Below are 23,523 nucleotides of genomic sequence, written 5' to 3' on the forward strand. Positions count from 1 at the left end.
TCTTTGTTGTTCCTTGATTAGTAAGGTCTTCCACAGTGAAATTTTCTGGAGAACCTCTGTAAAAGGGGCACAGAATACTTTACTGAGGAAGGCTTATACAGGTGAGGCTCACTCCTGTTTTGCATCTCAGGTCAGTAATTTTTAATCTGTTCAAATGGTTTGCAGCATTTCTTAAATTATTAGAAAATATATGTTTTAATGAGAAATAAAAATAAACGAGCTTTGGGAATTGTACTGTGAGTTTTTCATGTTTATTTTGAGTGGAACCAGTTCTCAGTGCTGGTTGGAATGGATACACGCATACCAATTTTTTATGAATCTATTGAAATGGATGGAGATAGTCTTTTTTTGATAGTTGACTTTTGGACTTGACAGAATCACACTGAGATTTGAATAGGGAAATCTCATTGAGAAATAAATAATGGAGGGAAGTCAAGTGCCCACAGTATGTGCCAGAGGTAGCAAGGAAGAAAAAAGCACTGCAGTAGGAATTCAGTAGGAAATAGTGTCTAGAGAAAGCAACACCTTGAGTTTCCAATTGAGACTGCCCATGTGACAATAATGTCACACCATGCAGATTTCAGGTTTTTGTACTGCTTCCCCTCTGCATTCCATAATGTGCTGTCAGCTGACAGTTTTCTGGTAGTACCTGATTTGTAGATGCTACCAGAGGCTCACTACCTGCACAGCTTTTACACATTACAGTAGATAAGCTTCAGGGTAATTTTGCAACAGAGAGGCATTTTTAATGAGATAGAGATCCAAATTAACTTATTTTGGTTATAGATAGTGGTTCTTCATGCATATGCAGTAGATGTTACTAGTTTACACAGGCTTAAAAATTTATCAGACACATTAATGGAAGAAAAATCTAGGAAGAATTACCAGAAAAACCATTTCTGGCATAGGGTGTTCCTGAATTGCAAATTTTTGAAGGCTGGAAGATGATTCTGGAGAAGCCTTACTATGCCTTTTACCAATTTTTGTACCTTTTCCAAGGACATTCCCTGGTTACCCTCTCAGAGACCAGTTCTTTGGTTAGCTTGACCTTTTGTCTAATACAACATGTCTCTTTTTAAGAGGTGTAACTGATATTCTTAAATTTATAATGTATTCTTTAAAAGTATATTGTTAAAATACAATATATTCTTTTAAAAATTATAATATATTCTTTAAAACATTCTTTTAAATGTACTCTTTGTACTTCATTGTAGATTATATTGTAAGCTGGAAGCTAATGGAGAAATTAGTGCTTTAACAGATGTTTAAGACAAGAAGGTGGTTGGGAGCAGATGGCATTGATTTGCAATCAGGAAATCAGGCTTTATGAACCTGATAGACTTCTCCAACTAGCTTGGTGGGTGAGGGCAGAGCACTACATGTTTGTCTCAATCATAGTAGGGCTTTTGGTATTTTCTCTGATAACAATCCACAGACAAACTGACAAAGTATGGATTTGTTAAGGGCACAGTGAGGTGAGTGGAAAAGCTGGAAGGTTGTGATTAGTGCCAAATGGTCCAGCTGGAGGCAAAACATTAGAGCTCATTAGGGTTTCAAACTGCTGCCAGCAGTGATGAACATGTTCACTAACAACCTGTATGAGCCAGTGCACCCTACACAAGTCTGCAGGTGATGGGAAACTGGAAGGAGTGGCTGAAATACCCCGTGGTTCTGTCACCATTCAGAGGATCTGGTCAGGCTGGAGAAATGTGCTGAGAGGAATCTCAAGAAGTTCAATAGGAGGAACCTACATCCTTCTCCCGTGAGTTTCCAGAATTTCAGCTGTGTATTTTGACAGAAAAGGACTGATACATATCAGAACACACTCCTGGATATAACTTTCAGGTGTGTCCATTCTACATGTAAGCCTGGAACTATAACCATAAACACTAAGAGGCGTAAATGTGTTATTTACAAACACTTAAATAATACCACAACTGTTTTCTACTGTGGTTATTTTGTTATGGTCTGTAGCCCTAAGGCAGCTTCCTCAAGACCCTGTAGGACTTTCCATATATGAATTTAGAGTTAAATGTATCACTAGTGAGATAGTTTACAAAGGGGACATGTATTCCCTAAACAGAGAGTTGTCTAGCTGTGGTTATCAGTTGCAAAGATCATGTAGAGATTGTAATTATACAGCAGTAAGTAGAGCAAGGTGTTTTCATATAGAACCTTGCAGTACAAATAGAGTATTCAATCAGTATGACAATTCTTCCAGTAAAAAACTTACCTCATCACCCAGGCAATGTGATCTGCACTGCAAAACAGCTGTTAACATTATTTGGGAAGTTTCAGCAGGCAGACTTTTTTCTTTCTGGTACATGCTGTGTACATCACCACATTCGCCAAGACTGTTGTGAAGAGGTGCAGAAATGGTTGGGAAGATAGATTCTATCCTTTTTCAATGTTATTTTTTAGAAGGAAGTACACATAGAAATTATTAAGCATTTGTCCTTGGCTTTTGTTACTAAGTTTGAAATTAATTTATTTTATTTTTAATTGAAATGTTCTTGCTAGCTTCCACTATTTATCAACATCAGCAGCTGTGTCATTAGAAACCATCAAGAAATACCTGTTAAAACTTGTGTTCCCAGTGCTGGCACTGCAGCAGCAAAACACAATGGTTTTTTAAATGGTTGTTTCTCTCTACTGCCTGTGGTTTGAAAGCTAGAAGCAGAGGCACATGTTTTATCTTCCCAGAAAATAAATAATCTCACTGGGGACTGGCTTAATTATTTTTTCAGTGAAGGTCCTGTTGTTCCACACAGCCTCAGGTGTTACCAGCTAGACTGCTAGGGTGTCCCAAATACAAGCATGAAATTTTCAATAAAAATAAAAGGCCTGGGGGTTTATGCCTTCATTTCTTCCATTCCTTTAGTATAGATATCCTTCCAAGTAAAAAAGTATAAAGAAAGTGGCCTGAAGATCACAGAAGCTAAGTAACTGTAAAATCGTATTATTGCTACTACCCTTCTTTCCTTGTTTTCTCCATCCTCACTCTTGTTGCTGAAATTGATGTTCAATAATAGAACACAGAGAAAACTCACTTTGTTATTTCCTAGGTTGCATTTCTTTTTATTGTTACAAAAAATGATAACATAAAAGCAGCATAAAGAATGTTGCATTGTCTTTGAAACTTCACTATACGTGATTGTTTTACCAGGTCATTTGATATATTAGAAGCTCTTTCCAGGAAAATTATGAAAAAGCAGCTCATGATTTTTGACATAAAAATCTATTTGTAGCAATCACCAAGAATTAGGAGAATTTTGCTGAGAATAAGGTAATTTGAACTTCTTTTTATAATTTTAAATTTGTTTTTTCTCATGTTTACTTAATCTAATTGAAATTTTGTAGGAAAGTAATTCCATATATTTTGATTATACAAAAAGAGGAAAGTATTTTTTCTATAAGACCTTTTCTGCACAACTAGCCCTTACAAATGGTTGATACCTGAACCTTACTGCTGATTATTTTGTGAATGCAAATATAGCAAAAAAATCACATTGGTCTCATGATCACTACATTGCTGGATTTTATCTCAATTTTAAATTACTCTTGGTGATATTATAAGAACCCGATAACAGTGCACAGTGTTAACGTTGCTGTTTAGCTCTGCAAGAACACCTGTGTCCTTTGAGAAAGTGCGAGGCACGACTTCGTTTTTCAACACTTAAATTACACTTGAGAAAGCTGAAGTAAATCAATATTTGTTGGAAACAATGTCCGTGTTACCGCCTGGCTCGGCCCCGCACTCCGCGCCCGCCCCGCGGCCCCGCCCCGGAAAACGAGGCGCGTCCAGCTGCGCGGCTTTCCGAGCTGCTCTGGTAGCGGGCTGCGAGCGATGGCGCAGCAAGGGGCCGCGGCGGCTCAGGAGCTCGTGTTCTATGTGAATGGAAGGAAGGTAAGTAAAGGCCGGAGAGAGAGGGGCTGCTGTGCCTGAAGCAACCCCGAAGGGCATAGGTTTGGCTTCCCAGATTTATTCGAACGAGTGTAACCGAAGCCTCGCACAAAGCTCCGGAAGATGGTTGGATGGTTGCATCCCATTTTGGCTAGCTCTGCTATGTTTGGGAGAAAAAGCGTGTCAAAGTGAAACACACTTTCAGCTGGGTATCAAACTTGGCTGGTAAGCAAACCCCTTTTTTCACTTGGATGTCTGCCTTCTCATCTTTGATGGTGTCAGGTTTTCAGAGGCACAACTGAAAACAAGACTTTAGTGCCCAGATTTGGACTATTGAGTGTAAAGATAATATTGCTAGGACTGGTTGTTGATCCAAACCAAGTGCAAGGAACTAGCTGATTCTAAGTGACCAAATAAGAAATTCTGTACTCGTTTAAGAATGTGGATATTTCTGTTGTCAGTTTCTTACAGCAAGTGAAGGTTAATATAAATAAAACTAGAAAAGAAATCGCTACTGCCGATAGCCTTGCAGACTTCCTCAAATGTTTATTCCAGTATGTTAGAGTGCCAGGGAGACTTTAAAATCTGCAAATCATTAGTTAGTTCTTTATGCTGTCTTTAAAGTTCTGCATTTTTATTTCTAGTGTGGCCAAAGGTCAGTTCCCTCAGTATAACATTTCACTGAGCACCAGTTATTTTTAGTACTTGCTAGGTGCCCTAACTCTTCTTTTCTGGAAGTGTATGTGTCTGAAAAGGAGTTTCCAGGAGTCCAAACTCTCCTGTGGTGTTTGGCAATTAGTGTAGTACTATGAGAGGGAACCAGAGAAGGATTCTCTTCTTGCCTTGTGTGAATGTAGTCTGTGCCCTGAATTACGAAATGCCTTGGTTTCTTAATTAAACCTTGTTTTTACTTTCTTGCTGTAGATAATAGAGAAAAATGCTGATCCTGAACAAATGCTCTTGGCTTATCTGCGAAAGAGGCGTATCCTTTTCTTGTCTGTTCCCTAAAGTCACTCATGAAAGCCTTATTCAAGTAAAATTCTAAGAAATTTTAATTCAAGGTTTAATTACCAGATTAAGGAAGTTGTGATAGCTTTAAGATAAATCAACTGCACTAAATGATGTCTCTTTCTTAATCCAAATATTCTTCAGTTGAGCTGCTGTATTTTTAGCCTGGCTTTTTAAAGAGATAAATTATGCCATCAGGCACAATGAATATGTGTCTGTGTTCCTCCCCTCCCACCTCATAAAGAAGTTTAAAAACCTAGGGGTCAGTAACTTGACAGAATAAAAGTCCCCAGGCTTTGTAATAGTCTCTCTCCTAGTAAAGGGGAGATCTTGTGATGAAAACCTGAGACTGCTGGAATTTTGTGGGGCAAAAAGGCAACTTCTTTTGGTGGCATTGGAACATTAAAGTAGCTGTTTGTTGATTCACAGTTTTAGACTGGCCACTGTTCCAGATTCACAGAAATGAGCACTTCTCTCAGAAGTGTGATCCTTCAGATGTGATGCAAGGCAAATATCCTGTCTATAAATGGGCCTTCTGGGAGAAACTGGGAAATTTGTTTTAGTGTTCCACTGGAATTTCAGATATACAGCTGATTTGCCCATTACATATTTCTTCCTTTCCAGTTTTCACTTGGAGAAGTAATTTTCACTTCCCTTTTCTGTCACAACTTACTCCTCTTCCAAAATAAATTATAATCAAGTTTTCTGTTTTCTTTGGAAGAGGATTTTGGTCATGTAACTTCTTAGCTTCCATCTTGCTTTCACTGAAAATTTATTCCAATATAGAACAGAATCCAGTACATATGCTGATACCAAACAAATTCTGTGTTCCTTAGGAGTTTAGGAAAAAAGGTTGTCTCAAGCCTTTGAGTGGAATAAAGCCCAGAATGGAACCAGATAATTATTTTCCCTAATGACAGCATTTTCAGTCTGTCTTACAGGAACTAAGTATGGCTGTGGAGGAGGTGGTTGTGGTGCTTGCACAGTGATGGTATCAACTTATGAGCCAGCTTCAAAGAAGATACGGTATCCTCAACAGAATATTTTGAAACTGCAGAAAAAATTATGATTGTTGATACCATTTCCAGATATGAAACCTTAAAAACAGAGTTGTAGAACTTAATAGTAGAAGTATCTGGAGGAAAGGTCGCTTTAATCCAAAAGGAGAATGCTGGGAAAATTGCTGTTGATTCAGCTGTATTGTAAATTTGCTGAACTATCATACTCAAATGATTTATAAATAAATACTGATAGCCCCTGCAAGAGGTCGTAAGAGGCGTTAATTTGAGATCCTTTGGCTTGACCACTGGAATGTGGCTCCTACCTGCAGCTCAGTATGGTGGTTTAAGTCCAGCTAGTAACTGAGAACCGTGCAGGTGCTCACTCACTCCCCCCAGTGGAATGGGGCCGAGAATCAGAATGCTGAAGGAGAAAATTCATGGGTTGAGAAAAGACAGTTTAATAGATAAAGCAAAAGCTGCTTGTGCAAACAAAGCAAAGTAGACAATTTACTCACTACTTCCCATCATCAGGCAGATGTCCAGTCACTGCTGGGACACCATCATCTGTGATGGTTACTTAAGAAGACAAACACAATCACTCCAAAACTTCCACCCTTTCTTCTTCTTCCCTCAGTTCTATATGCTGCACATGATGCCACATGACATGGAATATGATTTGGTCATTTTGGGTCATCAGCTGGTCATCAGCTGTCCCAGCTGTGTCCTTCCCAGTTTGTTGTCTCCCAAAGTCTCCTCATTGGTGGGGTGGGGTGAGAGGCAGAAAAGGCCTTGACTCTGTGTGAGCCCTGCTCTGCAGTAACTAAACACCCCTGTGTTATCAGCACTGCTTCCAGCACAAATCCAGAGCACAGCTTCAAACTAGCTACTATGAAGAAATTTAACTCTGTCCCAGCCAAAACCAGCATACTGTCATACAATTGGTGGGAAGGTGGGGTAGGCACCGGCACAAGTGTGAGTCTTACCAGCCCTTTAATACTGAACTCCATCCCTGACATCCCACCCACAGAAAGAAAGATTTTGAACTGAAACCTGGAGTTTGAGTCCTTAAGCTAAAGACTGGAATAAATTGCTTTTAAGTTGAGAAAACATCAATCAAATTGTTAAATGGTTACATGTCATTGTACACTGAAGTGTTTATTGGGTGGGGAAAAAACATTCCAGCTGTCCTTTTGTACAGTTACATTACGTTGGAATGCAACACAAATGAAAATGTTTAAAGTTAATGAAAGAGCTAAAATTAAAGCAGACTACTGAAAAAAATTAAACTGCATTAAAACTCAATAATTTTAAATAATTTTATTGAAATTATTAAATGCTTTGAAGAATTTTCATTTTGGTGTGTTGCTCTGTAGGTGCACAGTTTGTGGTGATTGGGAGTGGGGCTGAGCCTGAGCCTCATCCCCAATGGGCTACAGCTGTGTAGGTCAGGTGAGCAGCATTAAAAGCAATTAGAGCTGGAGTGCCCAGGGGCACTGACCAATCACCAAAGGGAACAGAGGGCACACAGGCGCAATGCATCAACATGAGGGGATAAAAGGCTGGGCTAAAGAGCAAGAAGGGCAGACACTTGCAGCCTTCTGAAGTGGCATAATGTTACTCTGTATGGGCATACTCCTGAAGCCTTCTGAAGTGGTATGATGTTACTCTGTGAGTTGAAGCTTTCTGAATTGTGTGATGATACGCTGTGGATCATGGCCTTTTCAGCTGCAGGGTATGCTGTGGCTTATACTGCAACATTATTCCTAAATAGGAACAATGGTATTTATTTTACATCAGAATTTCCTGTGGATCGGAATTTTGATTATAAGTTTGCAGCAGTAATTCTTTACTTTCTTCTGATGACTACAGCAATCTTCCTTTCCCTACCTTTCTCCTTCAAAATACAGTTGACAGATTCCTTGTGGGCAAGCGAGACAAGAGGGCAATTAGAAAAGGCTGAGGTATTAAGGAAGATGTAAATTCTGTTGACTTGTCCTTATAGAGGTGTTTTTATATGGGACTCAAGAGACATAGCTAAAAAGTGATCACTTCTCATTGCAAATGTTAATAGCGGCTGCTTTGTATGTAAGTATGAGCTATGTCCTGATTGACCGAAAAATAATACTCAGACTTGTTTATTAAAATAATATTCATGTTCTTTATTCCCCTTTATGTTTCAAAGACACTATTCAGCCAATGCATGTTTGCTTCCCATTTGCTCCTTGTATGGTGCAGCAGTGACTACAGTGGAAGGTATTGGAAGTACCAAAACCAGGATTCATCCAGTTCAGGTGAGAGTGCAGTAATACTGTATAGGAAGATTACTGTTTCTTTTTTGGATGGAATGGATTTAGTGACAGTGCTTTTAGGGCATGGGAATTTAATAAGATTGTTGTTTTCCCTGCTTAGTGACAACAAAGGGCAGGGTTGTTTTCTGGTGGTTGATTGATGAAGGCTGATGATGGAACTTACTTTAATATTGACAGTCTGATCAAGTAGTTGATACGTGATGATTGTTGGAGTGGGTCAGGCTTTGCTCTCTTTGGGCTAATGACACATCTTGGACAGTGTCCCTTTGGTTCATGTTTTAGTATAAGTGCAAAAAAGACAGAAGTCTGCTGAAGGTTACTTAGCTTCTTTAGTAACATGTGCATCAACATCACACTCAAAATAATTATTTGCATTTGATATTGTTTTAAATGTTTTAAAGTAAAAGTCTGGTTTATTACCAAGGCAACATTTTGTATTGCATCACCTGTTTAAGAGAGCATTCATTAGAATGGAGATGAGTGCTGGAAGGAGTGTTGTTTGTGGTATTTCGTTTCAGGAAAGACTTGCCAAGTGCCATGGCTCCCAGTGTGGGTTCTGCACACCTGGAATGGTGATGTCCATATACACTTTGCTAAGAAACCACCCAGAACCAACTTCAGAGCAGATGATTGCAGCTCTGGCTGGTAAATATTGCCACTTTTTAGTTTGCAGGTGTGTTCCTGAAGCATTTCTTCAGGTACTTTGTGAGTACTTGTTTGTGTGAGTATACATGTCTGCATGCATGGAAGATATACTCTTACAAGCTGTGCTTTCTAGAAGAGTTGCTGCTGGATGGAGGCCTTGTATTCCCTGTCATTCTTTTATCCTGGAAAATGAAACACAGAGCTGTGGATTGTTTCAGGTGCTCAAAACGTCCCCATATGTGTCTTTTGAAATGCTTAAAATTAGATGTGCAAAAATTATGTCATATTGGAGAAGCAGCTGCATCTGAGCATCTCCAAGGTCCCTTTATACCTGGTATTGAGAATGTCATAAACCTTGCAGGACAGGCCCTTTGCAGTAGGATTAAAACAGATAGTCTGCATCTCTTGGCCTTATCTGCAGTGAGGGAAAGTGTGAGCATTTATTGTAGGTAAAATGGCCTTCTGTCATCTGTTGTGCTCAGAGCCACAGTGGAGCCAAAGACATTTCCTGTTGCTGTGTGGTGAGTTTAAAGGTGTAACGTTAGTTTCCTTCACCTCTAGAAAAAAAGTCAGGGGGAAAGAGAACAATATTTTGAGTGGGTAAAAAATACTGTGCAATCTCTTATTCTCCTGCTGACCTGGAGCCAGTATTCACTGTAGTGCAGATCTCAACTATTTCATACGCCCTTTGAAACAACAGCATTTTTTGTCAGGAGCTGCAAGGTCCTAAGTCTTGTGCCACTGTTCTATTTTTTATTTTTGAGAGCTGACACTTCTCCTTGAGCTTAAAAAACACAAGACTCACATAAATATATGATGTTCTAAAGCCACATCTTTAGAGCAAAACCTTTTCTGACTGATTTCCTTCCTTCAGGGAACTTGTGCCGCTGTACTGGATACAGGCCAATCTTAGATGCCTGTAAAACCTTCTGTAAGGTAAGAAATACTGGTGATAGGAGTGCTAGATTGGGGCCATCAGTGTATATGCATATACAGGCCATCAAGATTTTCCCTGACCCTCTGTTTAAAGGTGTCATTCTGAGTAAATGGTGTAAAAAACCCCTTAGAAAAATTGATAAACAGAAGTGAACATAGTGTCTAGACTGGATTATGAGGAGTAATCTGAAGTAACTCCATGTGGTTTACTGTGAGTTAGTACTGGCATGAATAAAAGCAGAATTTCAGTCCACGTTCTTAGAATTTATCACGCACTGCAATGTGTCAGAAACCTACCAAGGAGAAATGGGAGTGAACAGTTGGTAAAGGAAACAATACAGACCATCTACATCTGCTCTCACAATGTCAAAAGAATTCTACACAGTGGGAATTATTTTGTATTAAGGATGTCAACATTTGATGACTTAAAATAATTTTTAATATCATTCCTTTAACACTTAATCCTTCTAATTCAGCTTGTTATTCAACTTCATCTTGAACTTTATTGAAATACAGAGTCACTCTTATCTTATGAGCTTTAACTCATTGCCATTCTGGGCAGTATGTCACTAATGGGATTTTCCTATTTTAGGAATCCATTTGTTGTCAAAGAAAAGCAAATGGAAAATGTTGCTTGGATCAGGAAGATAATTTGTTCGACAATGAAGAGAAGGTAAAGTTTTAAATATACTACTGACTCTGCTTCAATATAAAACTTAGAGAAAGAATATTGCATATAGTATTTAATAAATATGATATTTTATTATTCCTCACAAGAAATTGGGAAATATTTTGAAAAATTGAGGATTCTATGTGTAAATTTGTATGGGGGGGCTCTGATAGCACTATCTGTGTCAGATAGTTGGTATAAGGTCGTTTGGGTCTCCAGAGCTGAGATTTGAACAGCTCTTCAGGGTCAGTACTATTAATAGTCCGAGCTTTACCAATACAGTGAGAATTATGTTGTGAAAGACATCAGGGCATATGTGAAATTTGCTTAAATCAATGATCAGTGATGCTCTGAGTACTGATATCTTAGGAAAACTGCTGGTTTGACTCTGAAGAATTGATACACTCTTAAAAATTAGAGCTATGGTTGTGATTTTATGTGAAACCTCTTATCCATACAAGTATTTCACCTTGTTCTTAATTTTCTTTCAGTAATAGCTGATCTACCTCTTTGGGTTTTCAGTACTTTAGGTTGGCATGAAGCTACTTTGTTATAGTAGAACTACAGGAAGCCTGTCCTTAGTCCTTCGGTTGCTTGCTTCTGCACTGTCATTTGTGTTAGCAGTAACATTTAAGAAAATATTATGAACACTTCTTTCACCTCAGCACCTCCAAATGATGCATGGTGATTTAAAAACAAATCCAAATGATAATGAAATTACTAAATTTTTTACTAACTTCAGTGGCAGTCTATTGGTTTGGCTTTGCTTTTGCTTTTATTATTGTTTTGTGAAATTAATGATGAGAGAAAATTCTTGGTCTTTGCTTGTCTTCTTTTTAAGGTGTCCACCAGCCTGTTTTCAGCAGATGAATTCCAGCCCTTAGATCCCACCCAGGAGCTTATCTTCCCTCCAGAACTAATGGTACCTTTTGCTGCTTATAGACTATTTGTTGCTCTGTTCAGAATTAATTCCTAAGTCCTGCTTAGCAGTAATTCATCAGAAGAAATGTCAGAACATTTTAATGTTATTATACTCCTTGTTGTTTTTTTGCCCAGTAAGCTTATCGAATATTCGCATACCAAATAAAAAGTCATATTGGGAAAATGAAGCTGCAGAGTTAGATATCAGGTGAGAAGATAAAGAAGCAACTTAAACTGAATTTTCAGTCCAGCAGCTGAAGATAAAAATACTTCACAGCAAACTGAATGGCAAACAATTTTTAACATTGGAAAACAGTTTGTGGCTTAATAGTTGTGTTAGTCTGTTCTCAGATGGCCACCCAGATCAGAGAGTGTTTAGCCCCTGTGATTAAGGCATGCCAAAGATATAAACAGCTGGAATTGAAAGCGCTAGGCATCCTTAATTATTGACAGCATATTTGCCCTAGAAAAACTGAATGCTGTTTGTTTTACTTTATTACCATTGTAGAGATTCAAAGCCAGATTCTGTAGTTAGCTGACTGCTTCTGGAGAAAGACTGATGACTGCAGGACAGGAGTTCTTTACTGTGTGTTTGTACCAGCACTGGTTCACAAGCTATTTCCAAGTGATCAGTGCTAGAACAGCCGGAGACACTTAAGTGTATGCATAATCTAGAAGGGGATGCTGCTGTCAGTGCCATTGGTGCTCTCCAAGATCTACTACTAAGTATTTTTTAATCACTTTTTAAACAGTTTTAGCAATTGCAGGCTCTATCCCTACATCTTTTGCTAGGAGACTGTTTATTATCATTCTTGTTTATTAGCCCACTGGAATTACTTGAAGACCTTTCACCCACACAGTCTCGACTTTCATCATTGTGCAAACATTAGCCAACATAACATTTCTGTCCCCTTTTTATCCAATTTTAAAGGATTGTGTAGAATTGCTGTTGTTTAAGAACATTTTTGACTTTCAGTCTGTTGTCTATTAGACCTTCCTTCTGTCTGTATGTCCAAATATTTAAATCTGCTGTGTTTCTCCATCAGAGAATGGCAGAAAATCAACCAAAAAGAACTCTGGTTTTTCGTGGGGAGCGAGTAACATGGATTTCTCCCGTAAGCTTGGATGAACTGCTGGATCTGAAAGCCACCTACCCTAAAGCACCTCTTGTAGTTGGGAACACCAGTGTGGGTATGTATGTGATCAGAACAGCTCCTGTTGCTTTAGTTCCAGTGTGCATGAGAGGACTGGGGCTACGTTTGTGGTTCTTTCTGCATCTTCATCCCTAAGCTTACGTTCCAGTATGTGGGAGCTGTCGTTACAGAAAGGCTTTTTGTCTGCGTCTATTCCTATCTTGTAGGACCTGACATGAAGTTCAGAGGTGTGTTCCATCCATTTCTTATTGCTCCTGCAAGGATCCCTGATCTGAATGTGCTGAAATACACAAATGATGGTCAGTAAACATTACTTTTTTCCAAAGTAGATTTCTTTGCAGTAAGGAATGCTGCACCATTCCAGAGTGCTGAGCAACTCATTCCCTGAGCATGCTTGGCTGTTTCCCAGGTCAAGGGGCTGTTGCCAGCAACACAGTGCAGGAGGGTTTTGTCTTCCTGACTCAGTGCAGAGCTGCCCAGCAATATTATCTTGGGCCTTAGTGCAAGGGTGATTATTCTGGCAATACTGGTTCTGGTGATCAGTCATGCAGGATTTGCTCTGTGACTGCTGAATAGCAGAGAGATCCTTACAGAACCACAGGGAGAGTTAGCATGTGGCATGCTTGGTTACATTAGAAAAAAGGCTGTGATTAAACTGGCATCACTGATATGCATTGACTAATCTTGTTCTCAATCATAACAGCATGAATTATAATAGGTTAAAAATGTTGTACCTCAACTTACATGTTTATAATAAGCATGGAGATTTTTTTTTTTTAGTTAGACTAGGTTTTGGGTTTTAAATCCTTTCTGGTGGATTAAAACTACAACCAGAACAGGTCTCAACTTACTATAATAGTCTAAAGTAATTGAATAAAAATTACCTTGTACTAGCTTATAGCCAAATTTTCAAGGAAAGTCATATCTGATGAATTACTTGCTATATGCCTGAAAGCCACTTTTTTCTTAAGTGATAAGCTGTGTTTGATAGTTCTGTCATTGCATTTAGGATCTCTATTTTATTTCTGGTCAGTCATCCAGTTCTATTCAAAGACTAGTTTATTCTTTGCTGAAAAGTAGCTAGGAATTGAAAAGAAGCTGGGAGAATTCTTATTCCTTCTTTAAAGTGTGTAAATAAAACCTAGGTATTTGAAGGTGAGACTTACTAGTCCTAAAACAAGAGGTATGCAGTTTAGTTTGTCAGCCAGAAATAGCATTTCCTCTCTTTAATCAGATTTAAATGCAAAATATGTTTTGATTAATTTTTTTTTAAATACACAAAATTTAATATTGCTTTGCTTAATTAAAATGCATTAAATTTATTTCTATTTTCATTTATACATTTAATTGAATCCCAGTATTCATTGAAAACATTCATTTATTATGTAAATAATTATTTTTAATAGAAGGGAACTGTGTACCATTTACAAAAAAATCAGAAGTATAATCTTTCAAAAAAAAGCTTCTGAAGTAAATGCATATGAGTTCTCTTTCTAGTGGGAAAAATGATACTGTCTTCATTGTTAGGACTGTTTGGGTTTTTGCTGCCAATGCTACCTACCCCCACCTTAGAAGAATAACAAGCAGGTACATATGCAAAGGAAGATGAAATTAGGATGGAAGTCATGCTTTGGAATAGGAAGTCTATTGAAAGCGTTTTGAAGCTGACTCACCTTTGTGTGATGTCTCCTAAATGTTTACTCAGTCAAAGCAAGGTGTAAGGGAAGCAGTTGGGATGTGCAGCTGGAAGCACAGAAGGGATTTCCCTTTCAGCAGAGGAGGTGAGGTATTAGTTCTGTTTCATAATTTCTAGAGATTTTACCCTCAGTCTCCTGAAATAAAGGTTCCAATTCCTTTAAAATGCAAAGGCTCCTCTCCTTTTACCTGCCTTAGCTCCCGTGAGCTGTCATAACTCTACAGTCTGAAGTCGCTTTAAAACCCAGGCAATAAAGCAATGCACACATTACACTTTCATAATCTTTTGGTTACAGGGTTAACTCTGGGAGCTGCCTGCAGCCTCTCTCTAGTGAAAGACATCTTGACAAATGCAATTGCCAAGTTCCCTGAAGAGAAGACAAGGGTTTTCTGTGCTGTCTTGCAGCAATTGAGAACTCTGGGCGGAGAACAGATAAGAAATGTTGCTGTATGTTGGGAATTACTTGCAATTACTATTTGAAAAAATTGTAACAAATGTGTAATTGGTCCTGACCACATGTAGAACTTGCATTTTTAATTTTGATTTTGCCATGAATTTTCTATCAATACCTCTTTTTGTAGCTTTCAATACGTAAAAATGTACATATGATTTGCATCTCATATTGTCACTTAATATGATGATTACAGAGAAAAGTAACATAAACTTCTTTATTTTTTCAAGTCATTTGGTGGAAACATCATAAGTAGAAAATCAACATCGGACTTGAATCCTGTTCTGGCAGCCAGCAACTGCATGCTCAATCTGGCTTCAAAAGGTAGGAGGAGATAGCCTGTCTCTGTAGCATTTAAATGTTCAAAGGGCTCTTAGAGATTTAGGTTCCTTGCAGAATTTTGTCATCTTCCCTTCTGAGAATTTGAACTTTCATAATATCCATCACAGAATAACAAATATGTTCACTTTCAGAACAAAATATCAAAAAGAGAAAGGAAAGAGCAATAGCTTTTATTCCTTTCTGGACTCCTAGAAATGCTCAGAATCTCAGGGGAAAAGCAAACAAAGAAAAGAAGAAATTAACCCAAAACCTAAACAACAAAAGCCCCACCTTCCTAATAACATTCTACTTTTGCAGCAGTTCTTTACCACTCAGTTTGCTTCCTCATTTTGTATGTTTTAGACTGAAAGGTAGTTATGACAGCAGCTGCAGAGATCTGGAATAAGTTGATAGGGTTGAGGGTGGAATCATCATGGCAGTATTGGAAGGGAGGATTATAGAATGGGGATTGACCTCTGAGTACTTTTTTTAGGAATCTGGTATTGTGATGTTATGGAAGATGGAGCAACCATTTGAATTTATGGAACATATCACTCATAGTTTTTTATGTAATCTCTGTAGTGTTTATTTATTCAGGAAGGCAGCAGGTATTTCTTGCCAATTAAAATACTATCGATATTGTGTTAATTGCACAATTGTAGGGAATTTTCTGGATTTGAGTTTTTTGGGTTTGTTTTTTTTTAGGGCAAAGGCGACAGATTCCTGTGAGTGATATTTTTGCAGATGGAGTTGGTAACAATACCATTACACCAGAAGAGATCTTAGTCTCTATCCATATTCCCTATTCTAGGAAGGTAAGTTATTAGTTTATTTAGATTTGCTTTATGCAGAATTAAAGGCTATGAAATAAAGAGCAAGAAGGGGCATAATTCGTCTGTTTAAACTAGCACTGTTACTGCTCACTTTCTGAATTCCTTACATTTATTCATTTCAGTGCCATACTATCTCCCAGTTTCAGCCAAAAAACGCAACTCAGCAGGTAGCTGGCAATGCTACATAAAGAGTAATATTCAGAAAAAAAGTTTGCCCTAAAATGATGAGGGAAATAGCAATTGTCTAGATCCCCTGTGGAAAGGGGTCTTGGACAAGTTGCCATTGTTCTCACCAAAGCAGGCTGCTCACCTGTGATATGACTGGCATCAAATTGGCAACGCATTGTCATCTCCTGAGGATTTTTCTTTAAAATGGGATAAGATTGGATATGTGCATATGGTGGTTCCATAAATGTTGCTGAACTGAATAATAGTCTTTAACTGATACTGGGTTTGCAAGAGTGGATATGGGATCTTAGAAGAGAATTATGGGTTATCTTATATGAATACTGAAGTTTGGCAATACCTTGAAGCCTCTAAACTTATGGTCTTGTTATAAATACAGCCCCACAAAATCCCTGTCTTCCTGTTATCTACCATGAAAAATCTAGGTCATCTGAATTGTGTAGGTGATGGAGGATTGTGTATGAGCTGCTAGAAAATCAAAGATGCTAAATCTACTGAAAGGTCAAGAGAAGAAAATACATGGTCTTGAATACTCAGGAAGTTGAATTTGTGCTCTTAATTTTCTGTTCTCTTGCTTCTCATAGCACAATAACAAAATCTACTTTCAGATTCTTACATGTCTGCATTTCTGTAATCTTGCTCAGGGGGAGTACGTCTCTGCATTTCGACAAGCACCAAGACGGGAAAATGCTCTTCCGATAACCACTGCTGGGATGAGGGTCCTTTTTGAAGAAGGTACAGACATTATAAAGGATCTAAGCATTTTCTATGGAGGTGCTGTCTCAACAACAGTCTGTGCAAAACAAACCTGTTGGACACTTACTGGAAGGTAAAATTTCTTTGTCTTGTGTGTCTGAGCAAACATGAACCTGAACTTTGAAAGCTCAGGTTCATGTTCCTTGTGACACGAAAGTACAGAAAGATTTCATTTGCCTGACTGATGTCTTGTATGTTCAAGTGAATGATCAAGCCTTAATGATGACTTTTCAGGATTGTTACATTTTGGAGTTTGCACGTTAAGTGCAACTCCAGTGTGAATTATGCAGAGAGATAAGAGATGGCCTGTGAGATAAGTGGGTGAGGTATACATCAGTCAGTTGTGCACCTAAACCCAAGGATGAGTAAATTACTCTGTACCCCATACATTTGATAATCCTCTCATCAGTGTTCTTGAGTCCTTCAGTTTGTCTCTAAAAGATACAAAGTTTGAGAACAGTAGATGTGCCAAATAAAGTTAGAAGCACAAGTCAGGTCTTCACCTTTTCAACATATCTTCATCTACAAGGTCTCAGTAATCTCTGGAATTAGTCCCTGACTTTACCTCTCACTTTGCAGCACTTTTCAAAGTTTTGGAGGAAAAAAATTGCAAATTCAAGCAGCAAAAAAGTAGCACTAAATGAAGCCCCTGTTGCCTTTTGTTGCTATTTAATATGCAACTGTTTCTTTAGTTGAAGCGTTCACTATTTTTTGATGCTTAACATTATTAAATTTAGTCTAGCAGACTTAATATTTTGGTATCTGTAGCCGTGTAGCTATATAGAATTAACGGTGTTGAGTTACTTGAGGAAGAGCGTGCTTTCAGAAAATGTAACAGCTAATTAGATCCCTTGGAAGTATCTACATTTTGCATCTATGTCTACTTTTTTTCAAATATGGGATAGTATCTGCAATATGGTGAGAATCAGTAAGACTGCTAAAGCAGCTTTAAAGCTGTAATAGGGTTTATTTATGCATTTGTTTATTTAAAAATGCTGGCATAGCACTTAATTCAGTTTGCTTATGGGAGTTCAGCTCTGTGAGCAACATTGATCTACACCATTTTAAAAATTGCAGACATTATTAGAAACAATATTTTGACTTAATTCTGATCAGGAGTATGTCTGTGGTCAATGGTACACATAAATTACTGCAATTGGTATTTATTTTTTATTAGTCCTGGTCTGATTGTATCTATTATTCTTCCTGACAGACACTGGAATGAACAAATGTTGGATGAAGCATGCAGACTTGTCCTTAAGGAAATTGCTCTTCCAGGCTCAGCTGGTGATGAAAATGTAGACTATAAGAAAACGTTGATGGTCAGTTTCTTCTACAGGTTTTTCCTGGAAGTATCGCAGTCATTGAAGGCAATGGTAAAGTAGATCATAAAATCATGGAATGTACTGAGTTACAGGAGACCCATCAGGACCATGGAGTCCCACTCCTGGCCTGCACAGGACACCACAGGAGTCCCACCATGTGCCTGATAGCATTGTCCAAATGCTTTTTGAACTCAGGCTAGGAGCTGTGACCACTGCTCTGGGGAGCTTTTTCCAGTGCTCAAACACTCTCCGGGTGAAAAATCTCTTCCTGATGTGCAACCTAAAGCTCTCCCCTCCCGACTTCATGCCATTTCCTCCAGTGCTCTCAGTGGTCAGCAGAGTGAAGAGGCTGATACCTGCCCCTCCACTTTCCCTTGTGAGGATGTTGAAGACCTCAGTGAGGTCTCCCTTGACTCTCCTCCAGGCTGAGCAAACCAGGTGTTCCCCATGTCTGCTCTTGTGCAAGCAAATAAAAGGGGTGTTCTTGCTTGCAATTTGTGCAGTGTGCTAAATCATTGTCTTTGGTGTTTGGAGCTACTCAATAACCTAAGTGTTTAACTCCCAAAGAGGCTGACAGAGGGATGCCCATTTAACTTTTAGATGCTCAGATATCTTTACCTTGGACATAAGGCTTTAAAAGACATTTCAGCTATATTAATACAACAACATACCAGCAGCAAGCTCCCAGACCCAAAGGCAATATACAAAAGATCTTACTCTTTTGTATTCACTCTTTTGTATTTACTATTTGTCAAAACACAAATAGATGAAATAGAAATAAAGGCTTTGGAAAAAAGCTGTAGATACTAAACCAACCCTCCTTCTTGTATAAGCTGTTGACTGAGAGATGAGGACGCTAAAGTTTCACTTGTCAAGACGTTCTAGGGTAATTTACTTTTTTTATTTTTGTCTTAAATATATTCTTACAGAGAAAAATATTCCTTTAACACTTTTCTTCTGTTACCTTGAGCTCTTTCCTCTAAATCAACATTATAGGTAATTGTTGAGTACCAGGAGTGATTCTGAGCCATTTTTGATCAGACCTCAAAACAAAGCTCTTCTGTCTGTCCCTACTTGATGTTACTTACTTTAAAAAGTATATTTGTTGAATCTAATGCATTTTTGAATATTATTTAGTGACACCTAAAACCTCAACATTGTTTTCAGATTGTTGTTTTAGGCCTTTCTAGTTTGAGCCTGGAAAGCATTTCCTGTGTAAAGATTTTGTGCTTGATTTTGATTGTTGGCTTTTCTAATTGTAATGTTCAAAATGTGAGTTTTAGTAGTAATTCACTTCTTTTTCAGGATTCTTGCCATTATCCAGGCATACCTGTGGAGTATGGGAGTGTCCTACAAGATTTCAAAACCAGAATGCCCCAGAGTATCCAAATATATCAGGCAAGTGATTTCATTCTGACATTGTTTTGTGCTTTATAAGACTAGGTAAAAAGTCACAGTTCTAACATGAGCTATGGTGTGAAGGTCAGGTTCAGATTTTCCAAAGGACTGGAAGCAATATGCTTTTAGTGGTTGATTTTAACTGTATCTCATTTGGAGAAGCCTTGTTTATAAAAATAGATTCAGGGGTATACTCACTTCTTCTAGACAGTGCTTTGAAGATAAATATGCTAAGCAAACTCCATTGTCAGACTGCGCAAAATTGGTTTATTGCAGTGTACTAACCAGTTAGAGAGAAATTTTAAAAACAAAAAAAAAAAATTGGAAAGCCCAGGTATAGTATATATATACACTGTAGCATAGCTATAGTATTGTTGTTTCAAGATCCTCAGGGGCTCTTACTGTAGATTTAGGAATCAAGATGGTGTGTGATGATTGTGTGCTCAAATTAACACAAGCAAGTTGTCCTAAATCAACAGTAGAGAGCAGCAAAGAACACATTTGGTATTTTCTGAGCTCACCGTATAAATAGTTCATAGTGGAAACACCTGCAAGGATTTTTAATATTTTGACACCCACAGTACACAAGTTAAAATACCAACTTTTGGAAACCTAAAGAAAAATTCAAATGAAATATAGGTAAATACTTGTTTTTCTTTTAATTTTTAGATATTCCCTAGAAAAACACTTGCTTTAAATTCTTCATATTTGTTCAAATTGTTACATTAAATTTCCTTCAGAGTTGTTATTATTTTTAAAATTACAAGGGCAAGAAGCATTTAGAGGAGCCAGGATCAAGGGGACTATTTCTGTGACTTCTCCCCAGTTTATTCCCCATCTCTAATAAAGTGACTGAACATCAGAAATTGAAACAATTTGATACTCAGATCAATTGGCACTGAGCAATAGAAATTTAGAAACCCAGAAAATCTGAGATTTTCCACTTTAAATTTCTATTTAGATTTTGTAAGGCCATATTTTTTGTCTGCACTCTTTCATTTGGACATTATTAAGATGAACAAAAAGAATGCTTATCCTGAAATGCAAATACGTTGTCATTCTGTGGTGGAAATGTTGAAGTGGTTTGGCTGAGACATCCATTTGAGGAACTTCAGGCAGTCAAGCAAAGAGTGGTCATTCTTGACTTTGTGCCAATAGCAGACAGTGTGCCAGAAAGTGCAGGAAGCAGAAGTGTGTAGCCTGAACACTTGTGTGCTAGAAGCTTTAGAAGTAAAAACATTTTAAGTCATAAGCAATTAACTAATTCTAAATGTAGAAAAGGCAAAAAGTTAGCATGAATACTAACACAAAAATTGGAAAGGTGTTCTGGAAGTTTGCAACATTAGTTCACGTGGCAGATTTAACTGGAAATGCTGTATTAATTTAAAAAATAGCAAAGTAAGATTAATAAGACACTAAATTCATAAACAAGTGCAAGGAAATAATTGGGAAGAAAATATTTAGGCAGTATTATCTCACTGATTTATGTGATCAGTTGCACTCTTTCAGTGAGGAAGACAAATCTTAGAAACCATTGCATATAGCTCATAGTAAACCACCTGACACTGGTAACATTCAGAGCAGAATTTTTTGAGAATAATTCAGAAAATTATCAAAGCTTCATTACACTATTCAGTAAGGGAGGAAAATGTCTTTTGAAAAAATGCTGGTTTTGTCACTTTGATGTAAATAATTAAGGAAAAAAACCCAAATAAACAACCCTGTGTGGGACTCTCTGAAGGTTCCATAAGAGAAGAAAAGAGGAGAATGAAATCCCCAGGAGTAGCAGTCACCTCCTGCAGCCCCATCTCTTTCAATATTGAACCAGAAGATGATTGTATGAGCAGTTGTTCATTCACCTGATTTTCTGATCACTGTAAGAGTAACAGGACTGGTTTTTTTCCTTACCTGGGGGTGCTGGGTGTATGTTTCTGACTGTTCAGGATGTAGATCCAAGCCAGTCTCCCCAGGACCCTGTAGGACGGCCCGTTATGCACCAGTCTGGGATAAAGCACGCCACTGGTGAAGCAGTCTACATTGATGACCTTCCTTCTGTGGATGGGGAACTTTTCCTGGCTCCTGTCACTAGTTCCAGAGCTCATGCTAAGATTGTGTAAGTGTTCAAAGTGGACTTGAAGAAAGTGTTGTCATGAATTGCTGCTGAGATTTTTAGGAACTGATGAGTTATGTGTGTACAGAACAGCATGCCTGATACCTGCACGCAAATCCATGCTGGAAGCAGTATTGTTGCACTAGTAGAAAGGTTTGTTAGGATTTAAGTGTCTCACCCCATTTTACTGTACCAGTAAGGGTGAACTGTTTCTGGTCCATAAACCAGCACAGAGCTAGCCTAGCTACCTCCACAAAGTGCTCAGCTGTGCAGTGCAAATGGACTTCAAGATTCACTTTTACCAATACTGCTTTTAAACCTTAACTATAGGATGAAAGAAGAAAATGTAGGAAATAGTGTGGCAACATTGCAGCCACAAGGTGGCAAAACTCATATGAGGTTTATAGGAGAAAAGGGTGGAGCAGAGGATTTTATTTTGTAAGAAAACTGTTTCAATGTATGCTTTTATGCTGCCAAGACACACCTATCCTAGCAGTTTGTTCAACATTCAGGCACCAAGACACAACCAAGTGATCTGTCATGACAGATAGGACTGGGGCTTCTAGCTACTGAGTCCTTGTCATATTTCCTGGCTTATTCTTAGGTCATTGCTGGGTTTGGCAGCCCTCTTTTTGGTCTCATCACAGAGGCGACATCACCCCCATCTCTGCAAGTCAATAGAATCTAGTCGGTCTCCTTTGTCTCCTGATGTGGGTGTCCAGAGAAGATGCCTGTACATGTGCAGGGATCTGATGACCTGCTGAAGTAGATGCTGTCAAAACATGCTGTTCTTGTAGACCTTCTGCTGTTCCTTCTGGTCCTTATACACCTAGACATTTCCATTCCTTCCCCATTTATACTGGTTTTGTAACTTTTATATCTCTCTACATGAATCCTCCATCTGCAGATGAGTAATTGTATCTTGCAATATGTGTGTAGGCTGTCGGGTCTTAGAAAGTTGCTGTTGTAATATTGTAATTGTGTCGTGATTTTTTATTAAACCAATGCAATTCAGGCAACCTAATGGGCCAATGATTTCCCTGTTATATCTAAATTATCTTTTATAAATGAAGCAGATTAGTAGAATCTTAAATTGTCTTTTATCTGTGCTTCTCCACATGCCAGAGACAGAAAGAAAATGTGTATGTGAGCCTGTGAGCAAATCTTGGTAGTAGAAGAAATATACCTCTGTATTGTGTTCCCTTCTTCTGCGATCAGTTTGCATAATTAATGAATTACACTTCTCTCTTCCCATATCCCAATCAGATCTATAGATACCTCAGAGGCCCTAAAAGGAGCAGGTGTGTTTGATGTCATAACAGCTCATGATGTGCCAGCTGCAAATGAGTTTCATTTTTCTGATGATCCAGAGATTATATTTGCAAAAAATGAGGTATAAATACAATCTTTTTGCAACTGATTTTCATAATTTTAGCTGGTTTTTTTTTTTCCCCGGCCTTTTATTGTCCTATTATCCATTTCTGAACAGTGTATTTTCCTTGATTCTGTAGTTATAGTGGTATTTTTATAATTTGTTAGCTTCATGGATGATGTAAAAATACAAAAGTTCTTAACTCAAAGAAAACTTCTAAACAGGAAACATAAGTGATGGTAATGTAAAATAAGAATATCAGTAACACATGAATTGTGTTACTGATTGTGTGGGAATTGCTTGAATCCACTGTTCCAGTACTGATGTGTATTCTGCAGGTGATTTGCGTGGGTCAGATTGTCTGTGCCGTGGTCGCAGATTCAGATGTTCATGCCAAACAAGCAGCTGCAAAAGTGAAGATAGAGTATGAAATGCTGGAACCAGTAATTTTAACAATTGAGGTACTAATAATTTCTTCTGCTTTTTTATTGTTTTACCTATTTAATGAATGGAAGCAGTTTGCACTC

The 23,523-nt window shown here is 38.1% G+C and overlaps 1 protein-coding gene across 1 annotated transcript in view; it reads left to right on the forward strand.

Moving 5' to 3' along the window:
* Positions 1-3,816: 3,816 nt before the first annotated feature.
* The window catches only part of AOX1 (aldehyde oxidase 1), a 39,467-nt gene continuing 19,760 nt past the window's right edge, over positions 3,817-23,523 (forward strand). The window contains exons 1-19 of the mRNA XM_058809998.1: positions 3,817-3,907; positions 4,829-4,886; positions 5,842-5,938; positions 8,096-8,204; positions 8,741-8,867; positions 9,742-9,803; positions 10,396-10,476; positions 11,315-11,395; positions 12,441-12,585; positions 12,755-12,847; positions 14,540-14,691; positions 14,926-15,019; positions 15,722-15,831; positions 16,680-16,864; positions 18,005-18,167; positions 19,422-19,514; positions 21,458-21,627; positions 22,891-23,017; positions 23,335-23,457. Coding sequence (XP_058665981.1) covers positions 3,848-3,907; positions 4,829-4,886; positions 5,842-5,938; positions 8,096-8,204; positions 8,741-8,867; positions 9,742-9,803; positions 10,396-10,476; positions 11,315-11,395; positions 12,441-12,585; positions 12,755-12,847; positions 14,540-14,691; positions 14,926-15,019; positions 15,722-15,831; positions 16,680-16,864; positions 18,005-18,167; positions 19,422-19,514; positions 21,458-21,627; positions 22,891-23,017; positions 23,335-23,457 — 2,130 coding nt within the window. The 5' untranslated portion in view covers positions 3,817-3,847. The remainder of the gene's footprint in view (positions 3,908-4,828; positions 4,887-5,841; positions 5,939-8,095; positions 8,205-8,740; positions 8,868-9,741; positions 9,804-10,395; positions 10,477-11,314; positions 11,396-12,440; positions 12,586-12,754; positions 12,848-14,539; positions 14,692-14,925; positions 15,020-15,721; positions 15,832-16,679; positions 16,865-18,004; positions 18,168-19,421; positions 19,515-21,457; positions 21,628-22,890; positions 23,018-23,334; positions 23,458-23,523) is intronic.

This window comes from Ammospiza caudacuta, chromosome 8, assembly GCF_027887145.1.
Source record: "Ammospiza caudacuta isolate bAmmCau1 chromosome 8, bAmmCau1.pri, whole genome shotgun sequence".
Classification (NCBI taxonomy): Eukaryota; Metazoa; Chordata; class Aves; order Passeriformes; family Passerellidae; genus Ammospiza; species Ammospiza caudacuta.